This window comes from Dermacentor albipictus, chromosome 1 (genome assembly GCF_038994185.2).
Source record: "Dermacentor albipictus isolate Rhodes 1998 colony chromosome 1, USDA_Dalb.pri_finalv2, whole genome shotgun sequence".
In the NCBI taxonomy this organism is placed as follows: domain Eukaryota; kingdom Metazoa; phylum Arthropoda; class Arachnida; order Ixodida; family Ixodidae; genus Dermacentor; species Dermacentor albipictus.
In genome coordinates, this window is record NC_091821.1 from 454023657 (window position 1) to 454041463 (window position 17807).

Here is a 17807-nt window from a genome sequence, read left to right on the forward strand (position 1 = left end):
AAAATTTTAAAAATCTGCGGTAGTTGCGTCAACTTTCACTGAAACAATCGAATGGCGCGGTATATCTGCGCCGACATCTCCTTATATTGTGTAAATAAAAAACTAACGTGACAGTCTTGCTTTCCTTTAGTTTTTTTTTATCGCATTACCTACCGCTTAAGTTCGGTCCTCACGCAGACCGCTAATAACACCCGAATTGTTAAGCAATTAGGAGTGCGAAACTTTTTATTAAATGTCTCTCTACTTCCGCAGCGTAACTGCAGAACTTCTCATGCAGTCACTTTTTTTCGTCTTGTGGATTCGTGTCATCTGAAACACCCGCATGACGTCACTGAGGTGAAATATTGTTAAATCATGCACGTAGCCCTTCGAATGCAAAGAAGCTGTGCTGTTCTTGTTCCTTTTTACAACAAAGCGCATAGGCTCAATGAAATTCTGCGAGTGAAGCTGCATGTTTGATAGCACACAAAAGTAATTTGTAACCTGCAACACTCTTCCTACTAGAATAGTGAAACATACCTTCCACAAGTAAAGACGTTTCTCACTTTAGTTCAGAACATTTATTTCTGCGCTAATACGCTCATTTTCATTGAATAATTCCACCTAAAAAGCTCACCTGCCTCTTGCAGTTTCAATTTGTTGCACCAGTTTACCGAATTCTTCGTTCGCAGAAAAAAGCTCGTATGACTTGGTTGTGATGATAAATCCACGAGGTACTGAAAACTGAATATGAAAGGCCATTAACTGAACAGGCGAATGAACATGCGGTTACGGTGCAGTAACAAAACGCATTACTGAAAGAGGTTATGCATCAAGCAACCTTTTATAACAGTTTTCCTGTCAGTATCTTCAAAGGATCAACTAATATCGCGTGGAGTCACACAGCACTCGTCCCATCCAAACCCGCATAGTTCTTTAACTGGAGCCACAGTAGTAGTCGATCACTATTTTCGAGCTTGATTTAGAAATAATTACCGTTATACTGTTTAATTTAAACGGTTTCGTTTCACACTGTAATCTATGCGTGTATTTGTAAATGATGACTGTAATGGATTACTTCCCGCAGTATTCTTTCATTTCTTTTAGTATATTTACTGTGAGCGAGAGAGAAACAAGCTTTGATAAAATGCTGGAGATGTGAGCCTGGCGTTTCTCCCTAGTGCCTTTCGTAGCTTGATGCCTATGAGGAGAAAATTGAGATCACCCGGTATGTTCATTGCAATGTTACTCATTTAGGAGTTCTTAACTGAAAGTGAACGATTTATTCGTGCGAAATTTGAAATGCTGTCAGCTACTGTGCCACCGTTTGCGCCACAACCGATACCTTTTACAACGGTCAAATGATGATGACATGAGATGATATGAAAACCGTTCCCGCCATAAAGTGCGTTACATAAACATGCCTAAATAGTCAATAAAAAAACGGCCACAAGTCGATACATTCTGCACTTCCCGCAATGAAAGCACAACCCACCGCATATCATAAAATGAATTAATAAACCAACCCTTCCTAATCATATCGTTTAAGCATCGTAGTCATATGTCATACAACATATTCTAATCTCAATGTCACGTTTCTGCTTAGCTGTTCTACTAAGAGCTGTGAACCTTGATTAGTTTGACATCAGAGCGCCTGAAAAACTGCAAACAATCATAGCTGCCTTATATGTAGCTATTATTTCACGGTCGTTCGCCTGTGTCCTTTCAACACATTAACAAAACGTAATTCATTCCTCATTGCGGAGGCTGAACGGCGATAGCAACATCTTGGCGAGGGCTAGTTGGTTCATCTTTAGAAATATGATCATACAGCGTCACTAAATAATGGACACACAGGAAAACAAATGCCACAGAACAAGCGCAATGGCGGCGGAAGATAAGCGGTTCCACTCGGTAAAAGACTGTGGCGAACAGCACAGCACTTCTCATTTATGCGTCTCGAATAAAGTACATGGTTATGTTGCGCTTAGTTTTACAGCGACAATACTAAGTGAAGGACAGAACGTGGACGTGCGTTGCGCTACGTACGTCCACGTCCTGTCCTTCTCTTAATATCGTCACTGTAAAACTAAGCGCAATATAACCATCAACGTTCAACAAGTAGCCCATTTCATTGCTTTACTAAATCGAATAAAGTAAATGTCCTTTTTTTCGCTCTCCTATGCTTACAGTGACGCACCGTTTGCACTTCTGTGGCGATAGAATCCAGCACAGCTAGCGATGATCCTTTGCCCCCCGTCAATTGAGGAACTCTGCTGCACTGGTCCCTGATGTCAGATACAAGTGGAAGCACCTTGGGCAGCTCGTGCTCTGCACAACGTCAGAAAAAAAAAGAAACCCTGTAAAAGCAGCATTTGTAATAGACAACTGCATGCAGTATTTGCAGACTGAAGTAACAAATTTTCCCGAAGCACTAGCTCATTTTTTTTTTTTCATGCCAGGAGGACCGAAAGTGTGGGTGCGTTATCAAAGTAAAGGCATACGATTAAACATGACGGGTTTTGGGCAAGACTGCTTTGTTATTGTGCAGATTAAAAATTGAGCACTCGACGCTTACTTTAACTTTACTTTAATAAAATTCGTAGATGAACTAAAGCATGCCGATATGATAGGCTTAAAAAAGAAATGTATATATGCTGGTACCAAGCTGTTGCACCGATACATTAGAGAAAATATAAAAAAGGAGTCAGCGAACTTTAGCCACTGCACCATTTGTGAACTCATTTACTGCGAAAAAAGCCTGCTCTCACGGCGCACAATCTTCACAAGAATTTCTTGACAATGCACAATACGTCTTCCAGGCCGCTGCGGGATCGCCTTTCCTGATCTGATATAAAGGATTCTTTTCGCTCGATTGTAATGCTTTCTTTAGCATCAACCGCTGACAACCGACCTATCGATAACGTAGGCTGAGCGACGCTGGGATTACTGGCGAAGCTGTAGAAGGCACAAAATTAGGCTACAAATGTTACATCAGGAGATGGGGCTTCTCGCCGTGTACAACGCACAATGCCACTCGGGAAAAATAATTACTCATAATTGGACTTGACAGACATAAGGAGACAGCGATAGATTTTAATTACGAATGAATGAAGAATTGTTTCATCTGAAGCGGGGCGATGGTTTGGCCTAAAGGGACGGAGTTGAGGGGCGGGGCTCACGGGACTTGAAAGCTTAGCTTAGCGGTAGGGTTTGCGTGCTAATTCATGTTCAATACAGCACAAAGTTAAAGAAAATTGAAATAATGCGCGCACTAAAATTCACAGGCATGTGAAATCTCGTTCTGGTCTGTATCTCGCAGGATTGCTACAGACGCCCGCCAAACCAGAGCAACGCCCTGTAACAGGGACGTCCCGCCCCTATACAGACGTCCTGTGAGTGGCATGCTCAAAGCGTCTCTTGATACCTGCATGCGCTTGGACACAATGAAGCGTACAATGCTACTTATCTCCTTTATACATGGTCTCAGAGGAGAATCAATAATAAAGAAATAACCGCGAGTCTAAACAGAAATGAACGCCATTATAAATGAAGGGTAATAGAAATCCCAGCACTATGTGGCGAATAAAAAATAACTTTTGCACAAACAAAATCATCCTAAAATTTCAAAATCATTTCTGGATGAGTTGTTTGTGCACAAGAATGGTATCTGCATAGGGTCCAGTGTGGCACCCGTCTTATGCCACATTTTTCTTTCAAAATTTGACAAAGCTCTGAGCAGCTCTTTAAATGACGATAGGGTAGTCAAGGTCTTCAGGTATATTGAGGATTTTTAGACCTTGTCAGACCTTAAAGACCCTTTGTAACTATAATCGGTCTCAGGTGACATTTTTAGCTCAATTAGAGCGTGCACGAAGGCTCTACATTTTTCGAAACAACTGGTACCAGACGATGCAATTAGGTTTTTAGACTTATAACTAACCTTCTCTAACAATGGTCACCTTTGCTGGATGTATGCGCCTTGTAACCAGAAACAGCTTCTGCCATTCGAGTCGTCGCACTCTAAACTAGTGAAGCGTGGCATAGCCGCCGTCTGCATCAACAATGCCCTCAATAGAAGCTGCCATCCTTCAATGGAGCAAAGTTTTCATGAGCAGATTAAACATTTACAGCTGGCCGGCTTTCCTGACACTGTTCTCAAAACAGTAGCCGAGACAAAGTTGAAGAAAGAAACAGAAGGCAGAGCACTTAGCACTGCCAATGAGGACCGTAAGCGAGTGTAAGTCACGCCCTACATTCACAAGGTTTCTCACAATGTGAAAAAAGTTGTCACAAGGCACAGCATACGGGTTGTGTTCTCGGCGCCGTGCAAGGCGTCAAGTCTATGTGCTAGGATTAAAAAACTTAAACCTAGGAGTGCCTGCAGTACCAGCCTTAATTTCAAAACTTGCCTCAAAAATTTGGTCTATCGCATACCGTCGAAGTGTGGTCGCGTGTATATAGGCCAGACGGGGCGCTGTATTAATTCCCGCTTAAAAGAACGCGAAGCGGCCGTCACGTCAGGAGGAGGGGCAAACGTGCCTACTCAGTACCGAATGTGCAGCTGTTCAACTCTTCTAGAAGACACACAAATTATTGGCAGGGGAACCACACCATACTAACGAGAACTCATTGAAGCGTACTATATCCAAAAACATGGTCACAAGCGATGTGTTAATGTACCTTCGTTATCGCTGTCAACGAAAGACATATAGATTATTTAGAAAAATGTGGTTACTAGATGTCATTTTGGGTGTTGTTGATACTCACGTGGCATGCACGACGCATGCGAGCTCTGGCTGCCCTGCGAACTTCTGTGTGGTTAATTTCATTAAACTTGTTGCTAGTCCCAGCGTGTGCCAGTCTACTTTTCTCCTATTGTTTGCGTCATAATGGCTAGGTTCCGTCGTTTCTAAAAGCTTTAGAAAGGGTCGGCGTGCGTACATACAGAAAACTGCGCAGCGGCATTCTGCATAGCTTCCCTTAACGTTTTGTGCAAGGTCTGGTCAACTGGGTCGCTTAGACTCGTCTACGACGGTAGAAAGTGCTGCGCTCAACTGAAAAGAAAATCTACACGCTTGACGCTGAATTTGGATGGATACCAGATTCGAAGTGTCACCAATGTCCGATTACTGGGCGTTACCTTAGACCACAGGCTACTCTGGCGCCGCGGTGTTGACCACGTTGTGGCGTCATCGTCACCCAGGCTACATGTGCTCAAGCGAGTCGCTGGCATGCGCAGGGGCAGCCGCCCGTCGTCGATGCTACGGCTACATACAGCATTGGTTACCAGTCAGATCCTGTATCAGCTACCTCTGATGTCACCCTCAGACAGCCAATACGAGCGCTTAGAAGCCATCCACAGGAAAGGTATCAGACTTTGCCTTGGAGTCCCTTAACCAGCGTCAAACAAGAAAGTGCTCTACGAAGCTGAGTCACGCCCTCTACGACTTCAGGCTTCCCAGGCTCTCATGATCCAGCTATTACGGTTGAGTGAGTCTACGCCCGGTAGAGCCCTCCTACGACGTATAGGTAACAGGCCGCGCTCACATTTTTATTCAGCACTGAACACGCTTCGCGTATTAGGATTGCGCTGCTCGAGACAGAGGGAAAGGATCGAACCACCCTGGACATTCGAGGACATCACATGCAACTTAAGTGTACAACGATTGCAGTCAAAAAGCTGCATTCCATCTGCAGAAGCGAAGTCATTAGTCCTGGAACACCTGAACACGACTTACTCGAATCACCTACAAGTATACACAGATGGCTCTGTCAAGGCAGACGAAGACCGCTGCGCAGCTGCATTCTATATTCCGTCTCTAAGATATGCGTGGTCTGGGCGTCTGGACTGTATAGCCTCGTCGACAGTAGTGGAAGGCGTAGCAATGGCTTCTGCTCTGCGCAGACTAAAGACTTTGCCTCTGCAGATTGTGGTTGTCCTTACGGACTCAAAGACCGCCTTACAGCAAGTATACCGTGATCTGCTATCCCTCAAGTTCCCACGCAAATCACTAGCCATCGTGAAAGAACTCAACAACAAAGGCTTCGCAGTAAAGTTTCAGTGGATTCCTTCCCACATTGGTATCTCAGGAAACGAAAAAGCTGATGCGCTTGCATACGCAGCGCTCTATCATCCTCCCAAAATCAAGGCTCCAAAGAGTAATCAAGTGCAAAAATCTGACATTCGAAATCACTTTGCGTCGCTTTGGGCTCCACCGCATATGCCCTGCGTAACCAAGAGATTGCACTGAGAGGAAGCCTCACTCCTATATCGAATAAGGACAGGATCTGCTAATACAGCGGCCTGGTTATTTAAGACGGGGCGAATCAATTCTCCGAACTGTACCGAGACAGGAGACAGGAGACTTCTCCGAAATGCAACGAGACAGGAGACATTGAGCACTTTTTGTGGTCCTTCCAGCAATTCCAAGATGCAAGGGACGCTCTCCTGAAGAATCTGCAAAAAAAGGACCTTCCGCATGCGCGCCTGCAACACCTTATATTTCCCAAGGGATCAGTTATAGCCCGCAAAAAAACTTCACGTCTCCTTATGGAATTCTTAAGAGAGACTGGTTTGTTGGACATATGGTGAAACTCTTCAGCGGTATTTTGCGAGACGCTCGGGCGGAGCAATTGCCGGCCTTGATCGCCAGGCTAAACCCGCCTGTTGCTACAATTCACCACCACCATCAGCCCCACTTTGCGAAAATTAAGCGTCTATTCTGCCCGAGACCTCGTCGTACTCAGAAATTCAAGGCCAGCGCTACAACGATTACATCGTAACCTGCCTGGCGAGAAATTTACTCGGCAATGTTACGAACTCCAACCGGTGCCACCAGTGTTACGAACTTCCAACCGGTGCCACCAGTGTTACGACATCCAACCGGTGCCGCCAGTGTTACGAACTTGTACCGCTGCACCACGATAACGGCTTTGTGGTCCCGTAGCGCTCGTCACCCGTTTCGTGACAGAGCGTTGGTAGCGAAGACTCCGAGCCTGGCGTCGATGAGAATAACAAAAGGGACTTTATACATTATATACAGGTTATCATACAGGACATGAACGGATCGGCACTGGGGCCGAGAGCTCACACAAACGCGACTGTTCTCGCACGACGGCGTCCGGCGAAAACGCGTGACACATCTCACCCCAGTCGGGAGCGACACTCTCTCCCGGTAGGTTGGCGGATCCTGTTTTCGAGCGGCGTGTCGCTGCTTTTATAATCCCCGAGGCCCATTGTCACTCAAACGGCCCAATACAAAGTCAGCACACGACGGTCGTCCGAGGGGTCCAACCAGCGACCGCGCTGGCCACTCGGTTCAAAGTTCGCGCGCGCGGTGACCTCCAGGCAAGGGAGGTGCGGCGCCGGGCCGTCGGGCACACGCGGACACGTCAAAACACGCTGCTCCGCCGAGGCTTCTCCCGCACGAAGGCGCAGCATCTTGACTTGTGAAGGGAGAATTATGGCGCTCGCAGGATAGATTCTGCATCTTGCAGATTCGGGATCCGGGCTTGTGGTAATGGCACAACAGCATCCCCGCCCTCAGATAAGGCGCCGGGAAGACGAGCTGCCTCCACGTGGCTCGGATGCCAGGCGCGCACGTTCGTCAGGCTCGTCCAAGTTCACGTCCAGTGTCGGGACGCCAGGTAACTTCACGTGCCCAGGTCCGACTCGCCAGGACAGGAGCTCTGCTCACCACGTCGTCGCCAAGGCACCTTGACCAGCTCCGCTCGGGTCGTTCCTAAGACCTTGCTTCTCGCCACTGGTCCCGCTTGGTCGTTCTGCAGCTTGCAAAACCGACCGGCAAAAGGCAACACCCAACACGAACAAGTGCCCTCTGTCCCCCGTCAAACACCAGACAAGGTCATAATTCAAATCAACCTAACTAAATTGCTATCCCTCTTTTTGCTCCCGCTGCAACAAGAGGCAGGTGTACGATCTAGTACACAAGGCTCAAACAACCAGTTTTCAAATTAACAACACAACAAAATAGATAAGAAACAATTATTAATCAGCAATAATAATTACAAATGGAATGGTCCCCTTGAAATCACTTGGACCGAAAACATACTACTGAGGAAGCAAATGAGGTCATTCATTTTTCCCGGCGATATTTTCGCGGAATCCGAAGCTGCTTATATTTGCGACCCTGCTTATCCGTGTAGCGGCGGTACAATAAGCCAGATTCTTTGCCAAATGAAACCCTCTTTTTTTTCACTCCCCGTTTGACGCTCTTCCTCAGATCGGCTAATGAACAGTCTTCCTGTTGCTCGCGAATCAGACTTTCTCTTTCAACTGCAGCCTGCTCCTGCCGGCTGGCGGAAACCGGAGCGAGTGTGGAGCCCGCGTCGCCTAATTGCGGCGTCGCGTCTCTATCGCGGCTAGCACTGCACGCGTCACTCCCACTCACCTCCAGGACCCGCTCGTCTAGGCCAGCCTCCGAGCTCTGCCTCTCCCGTGACTGCTCGCCACTCAAGTTACCGTGATCGGTCCGTGTGCCGCACCGCCTTTCGCTCACCGACGCTAAGTCAAGTTCCCTCGACAGCGGGCGCGCTTTGGATCGCGTGGGGGCCATGTACGCCACGTCGGCAAAGAATGATTTGCCCTGATCCCTCAGCAGCTGCTCCGAGCTATTTGAGAAGAGGTAGGAAAATTGCTCCGGGAGGGCGGCTGACACAGCGGCTTCGGTGTTAAGTTTTCCAAACTCTCCTTCAATGATAACCGTTGCGATCGGTAAACAGACACTCTCCTTCTCGGCCACTTGCCGTATCCTAACGCATTCTCCAGTAAAATCACTCGAGGAGACGAAAGACGGGTGAACAACGTCCATAGTTGCTGCAGAGTCCCGCAGTGCTCGGCACTTCTTGCCGTTTACCTTAATTTCCTGCACATAGGGCTCCAATAGACGTATGTTCTTGTGAGTTTCCTGTATCGTTGCAAAAGCAATTCTCTCTGGGCAGCTTGCAGCGATGTGCCCTTGCTTTTTGCAATTGTAGCAGGTTAACGGTTTTCGCTTTTCAAAAGAACGCGTCATTTCGTTTCGCTGTTTCGGACCATCGTCATCATTCTGAGATGTATTCTGCCCTTCCCTTACAGTTTCTTTGGTAAGGGATTCGTCGTCCCGAAACTCGCGACGCGTGATTTCCTTCCGTTCGTCGGGCTTCCCGTAAAACCCATCTCTTCTATCTGCTTTTTCTACGCGCACTGCCTTGCTGTGCAAGCTGCGGCGGGTGTAATACTCTTCCGCTAACTCTGCTGCCTTGTTTAGCTTAACCTCCTTTAGCCTATCTTGCAGCCAGAGCCGGACATCCTCATCAATGCAACGGTAGAACTGCTCCAACGCGATGCATTCGACAATTTTGTCGCGGTCGTCGTAAACCTCTTCGCCCTTTAGCCATTCCACCAAGTCGGCTTTTAGACGAAACGCGAAGTCAACATTCGACTCCTTGCCCTTTTTTGCATACCGGAACCTCTGCCGGAAAGCTTCGGGCGACAATTTGTACTTCCGCAGTAGCGCTTCCTTCACATCACTGTAGCTCTCAAACGCCTCTTTCGATAAGCAAGTTATTACGTCTGATGCCTCCCCAGGAAGCAACGCTAACAGATTCTGTGCCCAAAGGGATCGCTCAATGCTATTCCGTTCGCACACGTGCTCAAATTTCACGAGGTATTTGGCCATATCCTCTCCGACGACAAAGGGTGGAAGTTGATCGCGTATTCTTGGAACATTAGAAGTGAGACTAGGCGCTGGCGAGCTATTTCGGGTCTCCAACTCTTTCATTTTAAGCTCGTGCTCACGAATCTCTCTCCTTTCCTCCTTTTCCTCCTCGCGACGTTGCTGTTCTCTCCTTTCCTCCTCGCGACGTTGCTGTTCTCTCCTTTCCTCCTTTTCCCGTCGTTCATTTTCCTTCCTTTCCTGCTCGCAACGTTCCTTCTCCTCCCTTTCCCGACGTTCATTGATATCCGCCCAGGCCTCTGCGGCTTCCTCAGCCGTTACGTCCCCAGTCCTCATGACCTCAAGGATCGCATTCTTTCTTTTGGTTGAGCCCAACTCAATGCCCAACTCCTCACAAATTTCGAGAAGTTCCTTCACCTTGTACTTCTCCATCGTTCACACTGTCCTCCTGCTGTTTACCCTTTTTGAATATACCTGCCGTACGCTACTATAACACTACTAGTAACACCTATGCAAGTATATCACACACTGCCCTGTTTACCCCCTCAGCATCCCCTGGTTTTCAAAACACTCTTACTAGGCTTGAAACACACAAGGTTATCACAATGCAACACCAAATCCTTCCCTAAGCTACTATAACCTGTGTCAGAGAAAGTCTGGTGTTTGAGGTAAACTTCAGGCACTCACCGCGCCGAGGTAGCTGATGCCGGTCAATCCCGTAGCTGCCATCCAGTGTTACGTCTTCCCAACCGGTGCCACCAGTGTTACGATCATCCCACCGCTGCCACCAGTGTTACGAACTCCAACCGGTGCCACCAGTGTTACGAACTTCCAACCGGTGCCACCAGTGTTACGACATCCAACCGGTGCCGCCAGTGTTACGAACTTGTACCGCTGCACCACGATAACGGCTTTGTGGTCCCGTAGCGCTCGTCACCCGTTTCGTGACAGAGCGTTGGTAGCGAAGACTCCGAGCCTGGCGTCGATGAGAATAACAAAAGGGACTTTATACATTATATACAGGTTATCATACAGGACATGAACGGATCGGCACTGGGGCCGAGAGCTCACACAAACGCGACTGTTCTCGCACGACGGCGTCCGGCGAAAACGCGTGACACATCTCACCCCAGTCGGGAGCGACACTCTCTCCCGGTAGGTTGGCGGATCCTGTTTTCGAGCGGCGTGTCGCTGCTTTTATAATCCCCGAGGCCCATTGTCACTCAAACGGCCCAATACAAAGTCAGCACACGACGGTCGTCCGAGGGGTCCAACCAGCGACCGCGCTGGCCACTCGGTTCAAAGTTCGCGCGCGCGGTGACCTCCAGGCAAGGGAGGTGCGGCGCCGGGCCGTCGGGCACACGCGGACACGTCAAAACACGCTGCTCCGCCGAGGCTTCTCCCGCACGAAGGCGCAGCATCTTGACTTGTGAAGGGAGAATTATGGCGCTCGCAGGATAGATTCTGCATCTTGCAGATTCGGGATCCGGGCTTGTGGTAATGGCACAACAGCAATCACTGGCGCTGCTTAAAAATCGCAGGAGCAAAAGATCAGAGGTGAACTTTCAGATCGTCGGTCGCACGTTGGTAATGGACACAACGAAAGAGTTGACGCTGTCGCGCGAAACGCAATCATACGCCCTAAAATGAGAGGCACAAGGAATTCGCGCCAAACAAGGGAAGCAATCCGCAATTATTTCTTGCCGCTTCACAAAACTCCGCATCAAAGCTGTGTGGTCCAAGGACTGTGGTCCAAGGCGAAGAAAACATACTTCCCTATTGCGTTAGAACTAACCTCGCTGACACTCAGGCTAAGTTATTTAGGATTGGATGATTCCCGACCCCATTTTGTCCTCTATTTGGTGAGATCGGTGATATAAAACACTTCATGTGCATGGTTATGCCCGCAGTTTGACGCGGAAAGGAAGGCTTCGCTTTGCAACCTACAAAATAAAGGCCTTACACATGACAGCTACAAAGACGCTGCGTTTTCCGAGGGTGCCCGCGGTAATCAGGCCGCGACATTTGGTTGCCTTCCTTCGAAACACGGAGCTGGCCAACGTCAGGTGGCGCACCCTTGCTAACATCGTATGAGAAGCTCAAGCGGAACAATATGTCGGCTAAGCATGCCACACTAACCGCGCGTGCTGTAGCACCACCAGCACCCCCAGCATCACCACCGCCATTTTAGGAAGGAAACAGGAGAGCCCCCCCCCCCTCCTCTTTCAAGGAGAGAGGTAAGGCAAATATCAGTGGGAATTAAATATTCGTGTAGGTTTCGCGAAGAGTTTGTAAAGACCATGCATAATAGCGGCCACCAGCAGTGAGCTTTTCCATAGACTCCGAGTGAACGATATATAGGGTAAATGTCTACTGTAATGAGCGATTTCTTATAAAATATCTGTAATAGAATATATTCCCGTATGAGAGAGTGTACATTAAAAGAAACAATACTACAACTGGAGAAAATTTTAGCTCTTATGCTACGATTCTGCGGAGTCATTTTTTAAGGAACGTGACCATTTACTTGAAATTGTCGTGCTGCGTATTAACAGTGCAATTAGCATTTTACTGGTATTTCATATGATGAAATGCCTAATATAACAACGCTCCATTTTATCATTAGGGACTTTTAGCGCGTCCGGTATCCGGGAAAGCGGGGGCGTAAAGGTGAGCGGCCCGATCGGTGGCGCCAGCTGGTGGCGCAAAGCTCAACCACACAACCACAGAGCTAATTACTGTATTCTGCTTAGCTGCTGGGGTAAATATTCGACAGTGGCGTAATCGTGTTCACAATTACGCCGCTGCCAAAAATTTGCACGAGTAGCGAAGCAGGATATGGTGAGTTACTGCAGTTTTAGCTATGCGTTTTTCTGGTTGAGCTCTACAACACCAGGCGGCTTCACCGCTCACGTTTACAGGAACACTAACGTTTACGCCCCGACCATCCGGTAACCCGCCCAAACCGCTCCCGTTTAGCGGATTAGCGTACAAGCTAAACGTCTCTATTGTCACTTTGCGCACTGAACGTACGCAAAGTGTAACCTGCACGTAATGGTTTGATGTTGACATAGATCTACACACAATGATAAGCTGTGGACGTCGCTAACTCACTTTTCTGAAGAAATAGAATATTTACTAAAAGAAATGCGTTACACTGTTTAGAAATTTATCATCAGCCATGTAGGCTGATGATAAGTTTACCGGGCTCCCGAAGAAGACTGTAATAGTTCACATTTTTCATGTAATGTCGCAACAATTCATTTGTTTTCCGCATTTTCATTCAAGTACCACTCTGTATTTGAATTGTTCATATTTCCCAACATGTCGTGGCCTTTTACATTACTATGTTATGTACGTCAGAGCCAGCAAGCAATATGCCTTTCGCTCTTTTTTCCTTGGATATTTCTCGTTCGGCTTGAGTACATTATTGTTTCCAACGCACGCAATAATGAGCGGCCAAACTGTAGCGAATACACCAACAACAAAAAATAGAACCCTTTTGGAGCGCTCACCTTCAATTATCTTGTGCCTAATATGTTCCGGAATGTGGTCAGTCATCCGCTCGGATCTGTGTATAGAAGAGGAATGACAACGTTTTTTTCATTTCTCAGTGGCAAATGCTTGCCGTTCCTTGCTACTTTTTGCCCTACACTGTCGCGTACGGCCGGATTGATTTGCGGTTTTTTGCAGCCATATTTAGTTCCTTCGTCGTGGAATTACAGAAAAACTTGAGAACAACATTGCGATATTCGTAAATACTATCTATATTATATACCATAGCCCCTTTAGACTTGCTGGAGGCAGCGGGTAAACAAGAGTAGTGTGCTTCTTTACTTACCGGTTCACAGAAAGTATAAAGCCGGACCCGTGGTTCCCCTCACATTTGAGGTCGATTGCAGTGAGATGGACATCAGAAGAGCTTTCGTCGCTCGCCAAGGTCAACAAAGGTGCCGCACGTTTTACGTCGACTGGTAGGAAAACCTGGCCTGTGGGAAAACAGTATATGCAACTCCAGAGTTCTCATCGTGCTATTACATTCACGACTACGTGATCAAATGCATAAGCGTACATAGTATAGTAGATAAAAAAAATAAGTTGTTGACGTGCCGCACCAATCAACAAACGTACGTTTAGCGAAGTCACTTTCCGAATAGTTATCCTAGTAAAATGGAGATTGAGATGCCCCCTTAAAAATGTCAAGAGAATGTAAAAATGTCCGTTCGCATTAGGTGACGCTGAGTTGCGCATATTTTATGCGCTTTTGTCATACGCATGCAAGTATGAGTAACTTTTGGAGTGCCATTTTACGCCGGCAAAAGCGCGCGTGTCAGACCGCCCGCCAGTGTGTGCTTCTCACAATTGAGAAGCGTTCTTGAGCTGCACAGAAATGTGCCACCCCAGCGCTATAACTTCACTCGTAAATGCTCGGATTTGCATGCCAAACAGTTACGGAACGGCAACCACGTTACGCTACGCGCCGGCGCAGTAGCACACGTTGCGGGACAGGCCGTACGCGTCCAAGTGCGGCGCGATCGCGAATATCTGTTCCAGACAGATGTCAGCGCTTCGGCTGCCTCGCGTCTTTCGCGCGCCTCGCTATGCGCAGCTACGGCGTGGCACAATCAACACTCGGTGAAGCAGATTTATGTCCCTCGAGGATGTGCTTTTTCTCGGCGCTCTGCGCCAGTCTAACGACTCTAAAAATAAACCACTTGCGTTTATTGTTACTTAAACATTTTTTGGAGCGCGGTCAATAACAGAGCACGAAACGTTGCCTGTCCAAATGTATGCGAGCGAGATATGTGACCGCGCTCTGGCGCGCCTCTTTTGTCGATACATGCCACCATTCCTAACGAGGCGCGACGAACGAAAAGCGCGGATGCGCGAGCTTGCGCGCGTCGGCAAGCGTACACCCATGAGCAAAAGTATATGGACCACAGGGTCGCCGAAAAACCTGAATTCCTTCGTAATTAGCACGCATAAAGGGAAACTGACGAGTGCACTAGAAAATTCGTAATGTCAAGTTGGGGCTATACAGCCTTTAATTTCAAGTGACATTCATATACAAAGGAGAAAGTTAGTTTTATCGCGCAATCGCTGGTCCTTATGCTTTTGCTCACGTTTGTACGTGCGGCCTACGCTTAAGACTCCCACGCCAATGTAGAAACTCACCGCTTCCTATATGTGTCTTGCTCCGCTCTGCATGCAACGCTTCGTCCATCCTAACAAGGCTGCAGTCAATCGGCCGCATCATGGACGTAGGAGCGTAGATGGACCCGTAAGAAACACTGCGGCAAATAAAAGCGACAATCTTCCTTAACACAAATATTTATCCGCAGAACACAGTACGCACATATATTTTAATATTGGCAGCATTCAACAAGTATAAGTGACGTTCAACTTTTTTCGTTTCTCTAGCTCAAGTTTCTAGGGCCGCTTATATATCGACAACAAAAAGCAAAAAACAAACAAATTCGCACAGTAGTATTAGGGAAATTGTAACATCCTTATGCCCGAAGGGCGTTTATTTTCCAGCAAAGTAAAACTTGCGAGTATCAAAGGTCCTCTTTGATCCTTCGCTAATTGCGCAGACCTCTATGTACTGCGGCATAAGCCACGAAGTAACCATTCTGCCGTCTATTGCCTAGATGTCAGCTCACCCATTTTCTCCTCCGTAGTTCGTAGAGCGAACCAAATGATACATGTCGCCGTTCTGTAAGAGATCAATAATGAGGAGTTAGATGCTACTTCGCACCTCATACAAATTAAATTCTCCCTTCTCATGGTCTATTGCCGCTACAGCAATTCACACATTTCCAGTAAAATAATTCTAATAGGACTAGTACTGTGGCTGCAACCACATGCATTGATAAAACGTAGAACGCACGTTCCACGTGAGAAGCACCTAATCTATTATTATAGGTAGAACTTCAGTAACCTAGCAAAATCTGGAAAAAATGTAGTCCCGTTTTCTACCTAAATACCTAAATACAGTTTGCTGAAATGGGCTAGCAATATGGATATACACATAATGTCATTAAATGGGATAAGTAATTGTCTCTGCATGTTTATAGTAGCCCTATTTGTCCCTATGAGTTGAAACAAAGAGCTTTGTCAAGATAAAAACTAGAACTACATACGCAACGTATACTATATATTATAATGTCGTAGAATTTTTCAACTGCAGTCCTAGTCTCATGCGTCTGTAGATGCAGGAGTTCAGGACAGCAAATGCATAGACGTCGACGCATGCAGATTCAATAAGAGCATATTTTTTGTCTAACTCTAATATCCTTTCAAGATACTTGTCCTATACATTCACTACACAATCCCATTCGGCTGTATTTCTTAAGGTTGAGCGCACTGTTGAAAATTGTGCCCCTTGTTCCTCAATTGAATAACAAGCTTTGAGCCCAAAAATATGCGGTGGGTCATGTTCAGTGTACTGCTGGTATCTGTAATCTGTTTCACACTTTTCTTGCCATTTGTTCCTGTTGTGTGTAGCATTAAGGTATACGGACCAGTCAGCTATAGTCTTCATATGTTGACCCAATTTTCACTTCTCTGCCTACAACATAACACTGCGCGTGTAGGTTGCTGTAAGCGTGCGTATCATTCTCTTTAAACCGTTTAAATATTTATTTAGGTAATGAAGAAAGAAATGTGCAACGTATTATATCCCAGAGTCAAGCTATAGACCAAATGCCATCCTTATTATGAAATAAACCAATTCCCGGTATTGAATGAATGATGCTTCTACGACTTCAAAGCCTTAAATGGTAGGCTAATGTGAATCTCCGTGTTTTCAGATATAGATATAGCAGTGACATGCCATGCTTTTATCAGCACCATTTTCTTCTTTCCTTCCCTCCTCTCTCTCCCTGTCATCTTTTTCCCCCTATCCCATTCCCCCGGTGTAAGGTAGTCAACTAGACGTTATTCTGGTTAACCTCCCTGCATTCTGCTTTTCTCTTTCCTTCCTCCTTCCAAGTACCACTGGTAATTAGGAACCGGTCACCTCAAGGTAGCCTAAGTGGTGGTGCTCTTCATAAGTTCCGCGTGGTAGGCTTCCTGGAACAAACGATTGAGTTTGTGTCAATGTTTGCAACTGACAAGATACGATTTGTGTGCATGCGCACAAAACACACAGAAGGTGGACATAACGTCGAATAAAAGTCGACAATGTGAGAGCAATGCTAAGCAATAAATAAATTAGTCAATGGAGTTACATAAAAGCGCTAGGTGATATGCAATGATGCCAACGGCAACTAGTTACACCTCTCACAGCATACATATATGAGTATAGTTGCTGCAGTGCTTTATTTTGCATAATCATTTCAGCAACTTGTGCCAAACATATGCGTACGCGTTACTTTTCCATGTATATGTTCTAATTTTTCGTTTTATTTATTGTTATTAATATTTTTTTCATTTACTCATTGTACTTCCTTCGAGCGCAACACTTCAAACGATTGCACCTGCCTTGCTATCTCCTAGCTTTTGTAAATTTTTCCCTCTTAAAGAAATAACAGGGCAGCGAAGTAGGCGTTGACTACGCGATGAGCGCCACTGAAGTGCTTCCCACGTGGCGGTTCACGATTGCGATAAGCAAGCCGGGCAGCACGAGATTACGTGGCATACACTGCAATGGTAAGGCGCAAGCGGGTATGTCACCAGGGGCGCTATAACGTAAAACTATTCCAAACTTTTCTATTCCAATTCTGCTATCAGCCCACCGGGATTGGTCAAAAACTTTTTTGGATCATCCCCGATTCACCTGTCCGTCACGCGACGTCACGAAAACCGCGATAGCTCTCCATCTGATATGGTGTGTACACACTGATTATGCATGATTTGACCGAAAAAAGGAAAGCAGTTATTTCTGATTCGACGCCTATTCGCCATTAGCCCCCGGCTATTGGTTAATAGTTTTCGGGCTGCACCACTTCACCTGCCTGTCACGCGACGTCACAAAACCGCGAAAACTCACCGCGTCATAGTGACATGTACGCATTAAAGGTGCATTAATATGCCGAACAAAACTGAATTTTCTTCTGAATAGCCACAGGCTGCCCCGTTCCGAAAGGAATAAAAGATGGCTGCCGCTGATCGGTCAGGCGCTGGATACTAGCACCTGCCGGAGAG

General features: G+C 46.7%; 1 protein-coding gene across 1 annotated transcript in view; it reads right to left on the reverse strand.

Annotated features, from left to right (window-relative positions):
- Nucleotides 1-17807, reverse strand: part of LOC139054768 (rifampicin phosphotransferase-like) — a 119758-nt gene that overhangs the window by 84273 nt on the left and 17678 nt on the right. Inside the window, exons 7-13 of the mRNA XM_070532367.1 lie at nt 16681-16733; nt 15323-15375; nt 14835-14950; nt 13501-13648; nt 13175-13230; nt 2180-2310; nt 617-723 (exon numbers count right to left, since the gene is read on the reverse strand). Coding sequence (XP_070388468.1) covers nt 617-723; nt 2180-2310; nt 13175-13230; nt 13501-13648; nt 14835-14950; nt 15323-15375; nt 16681-16733 — 664 coding nt within the window. The remainder of the gene's footprint in view (nt 1-616; nt 724-2179; nt 2311-13174; nt 13231-13500; nt 13649-14834; nt 14951-15322; nt 15376-16680; nt 16734-17807) is intronic.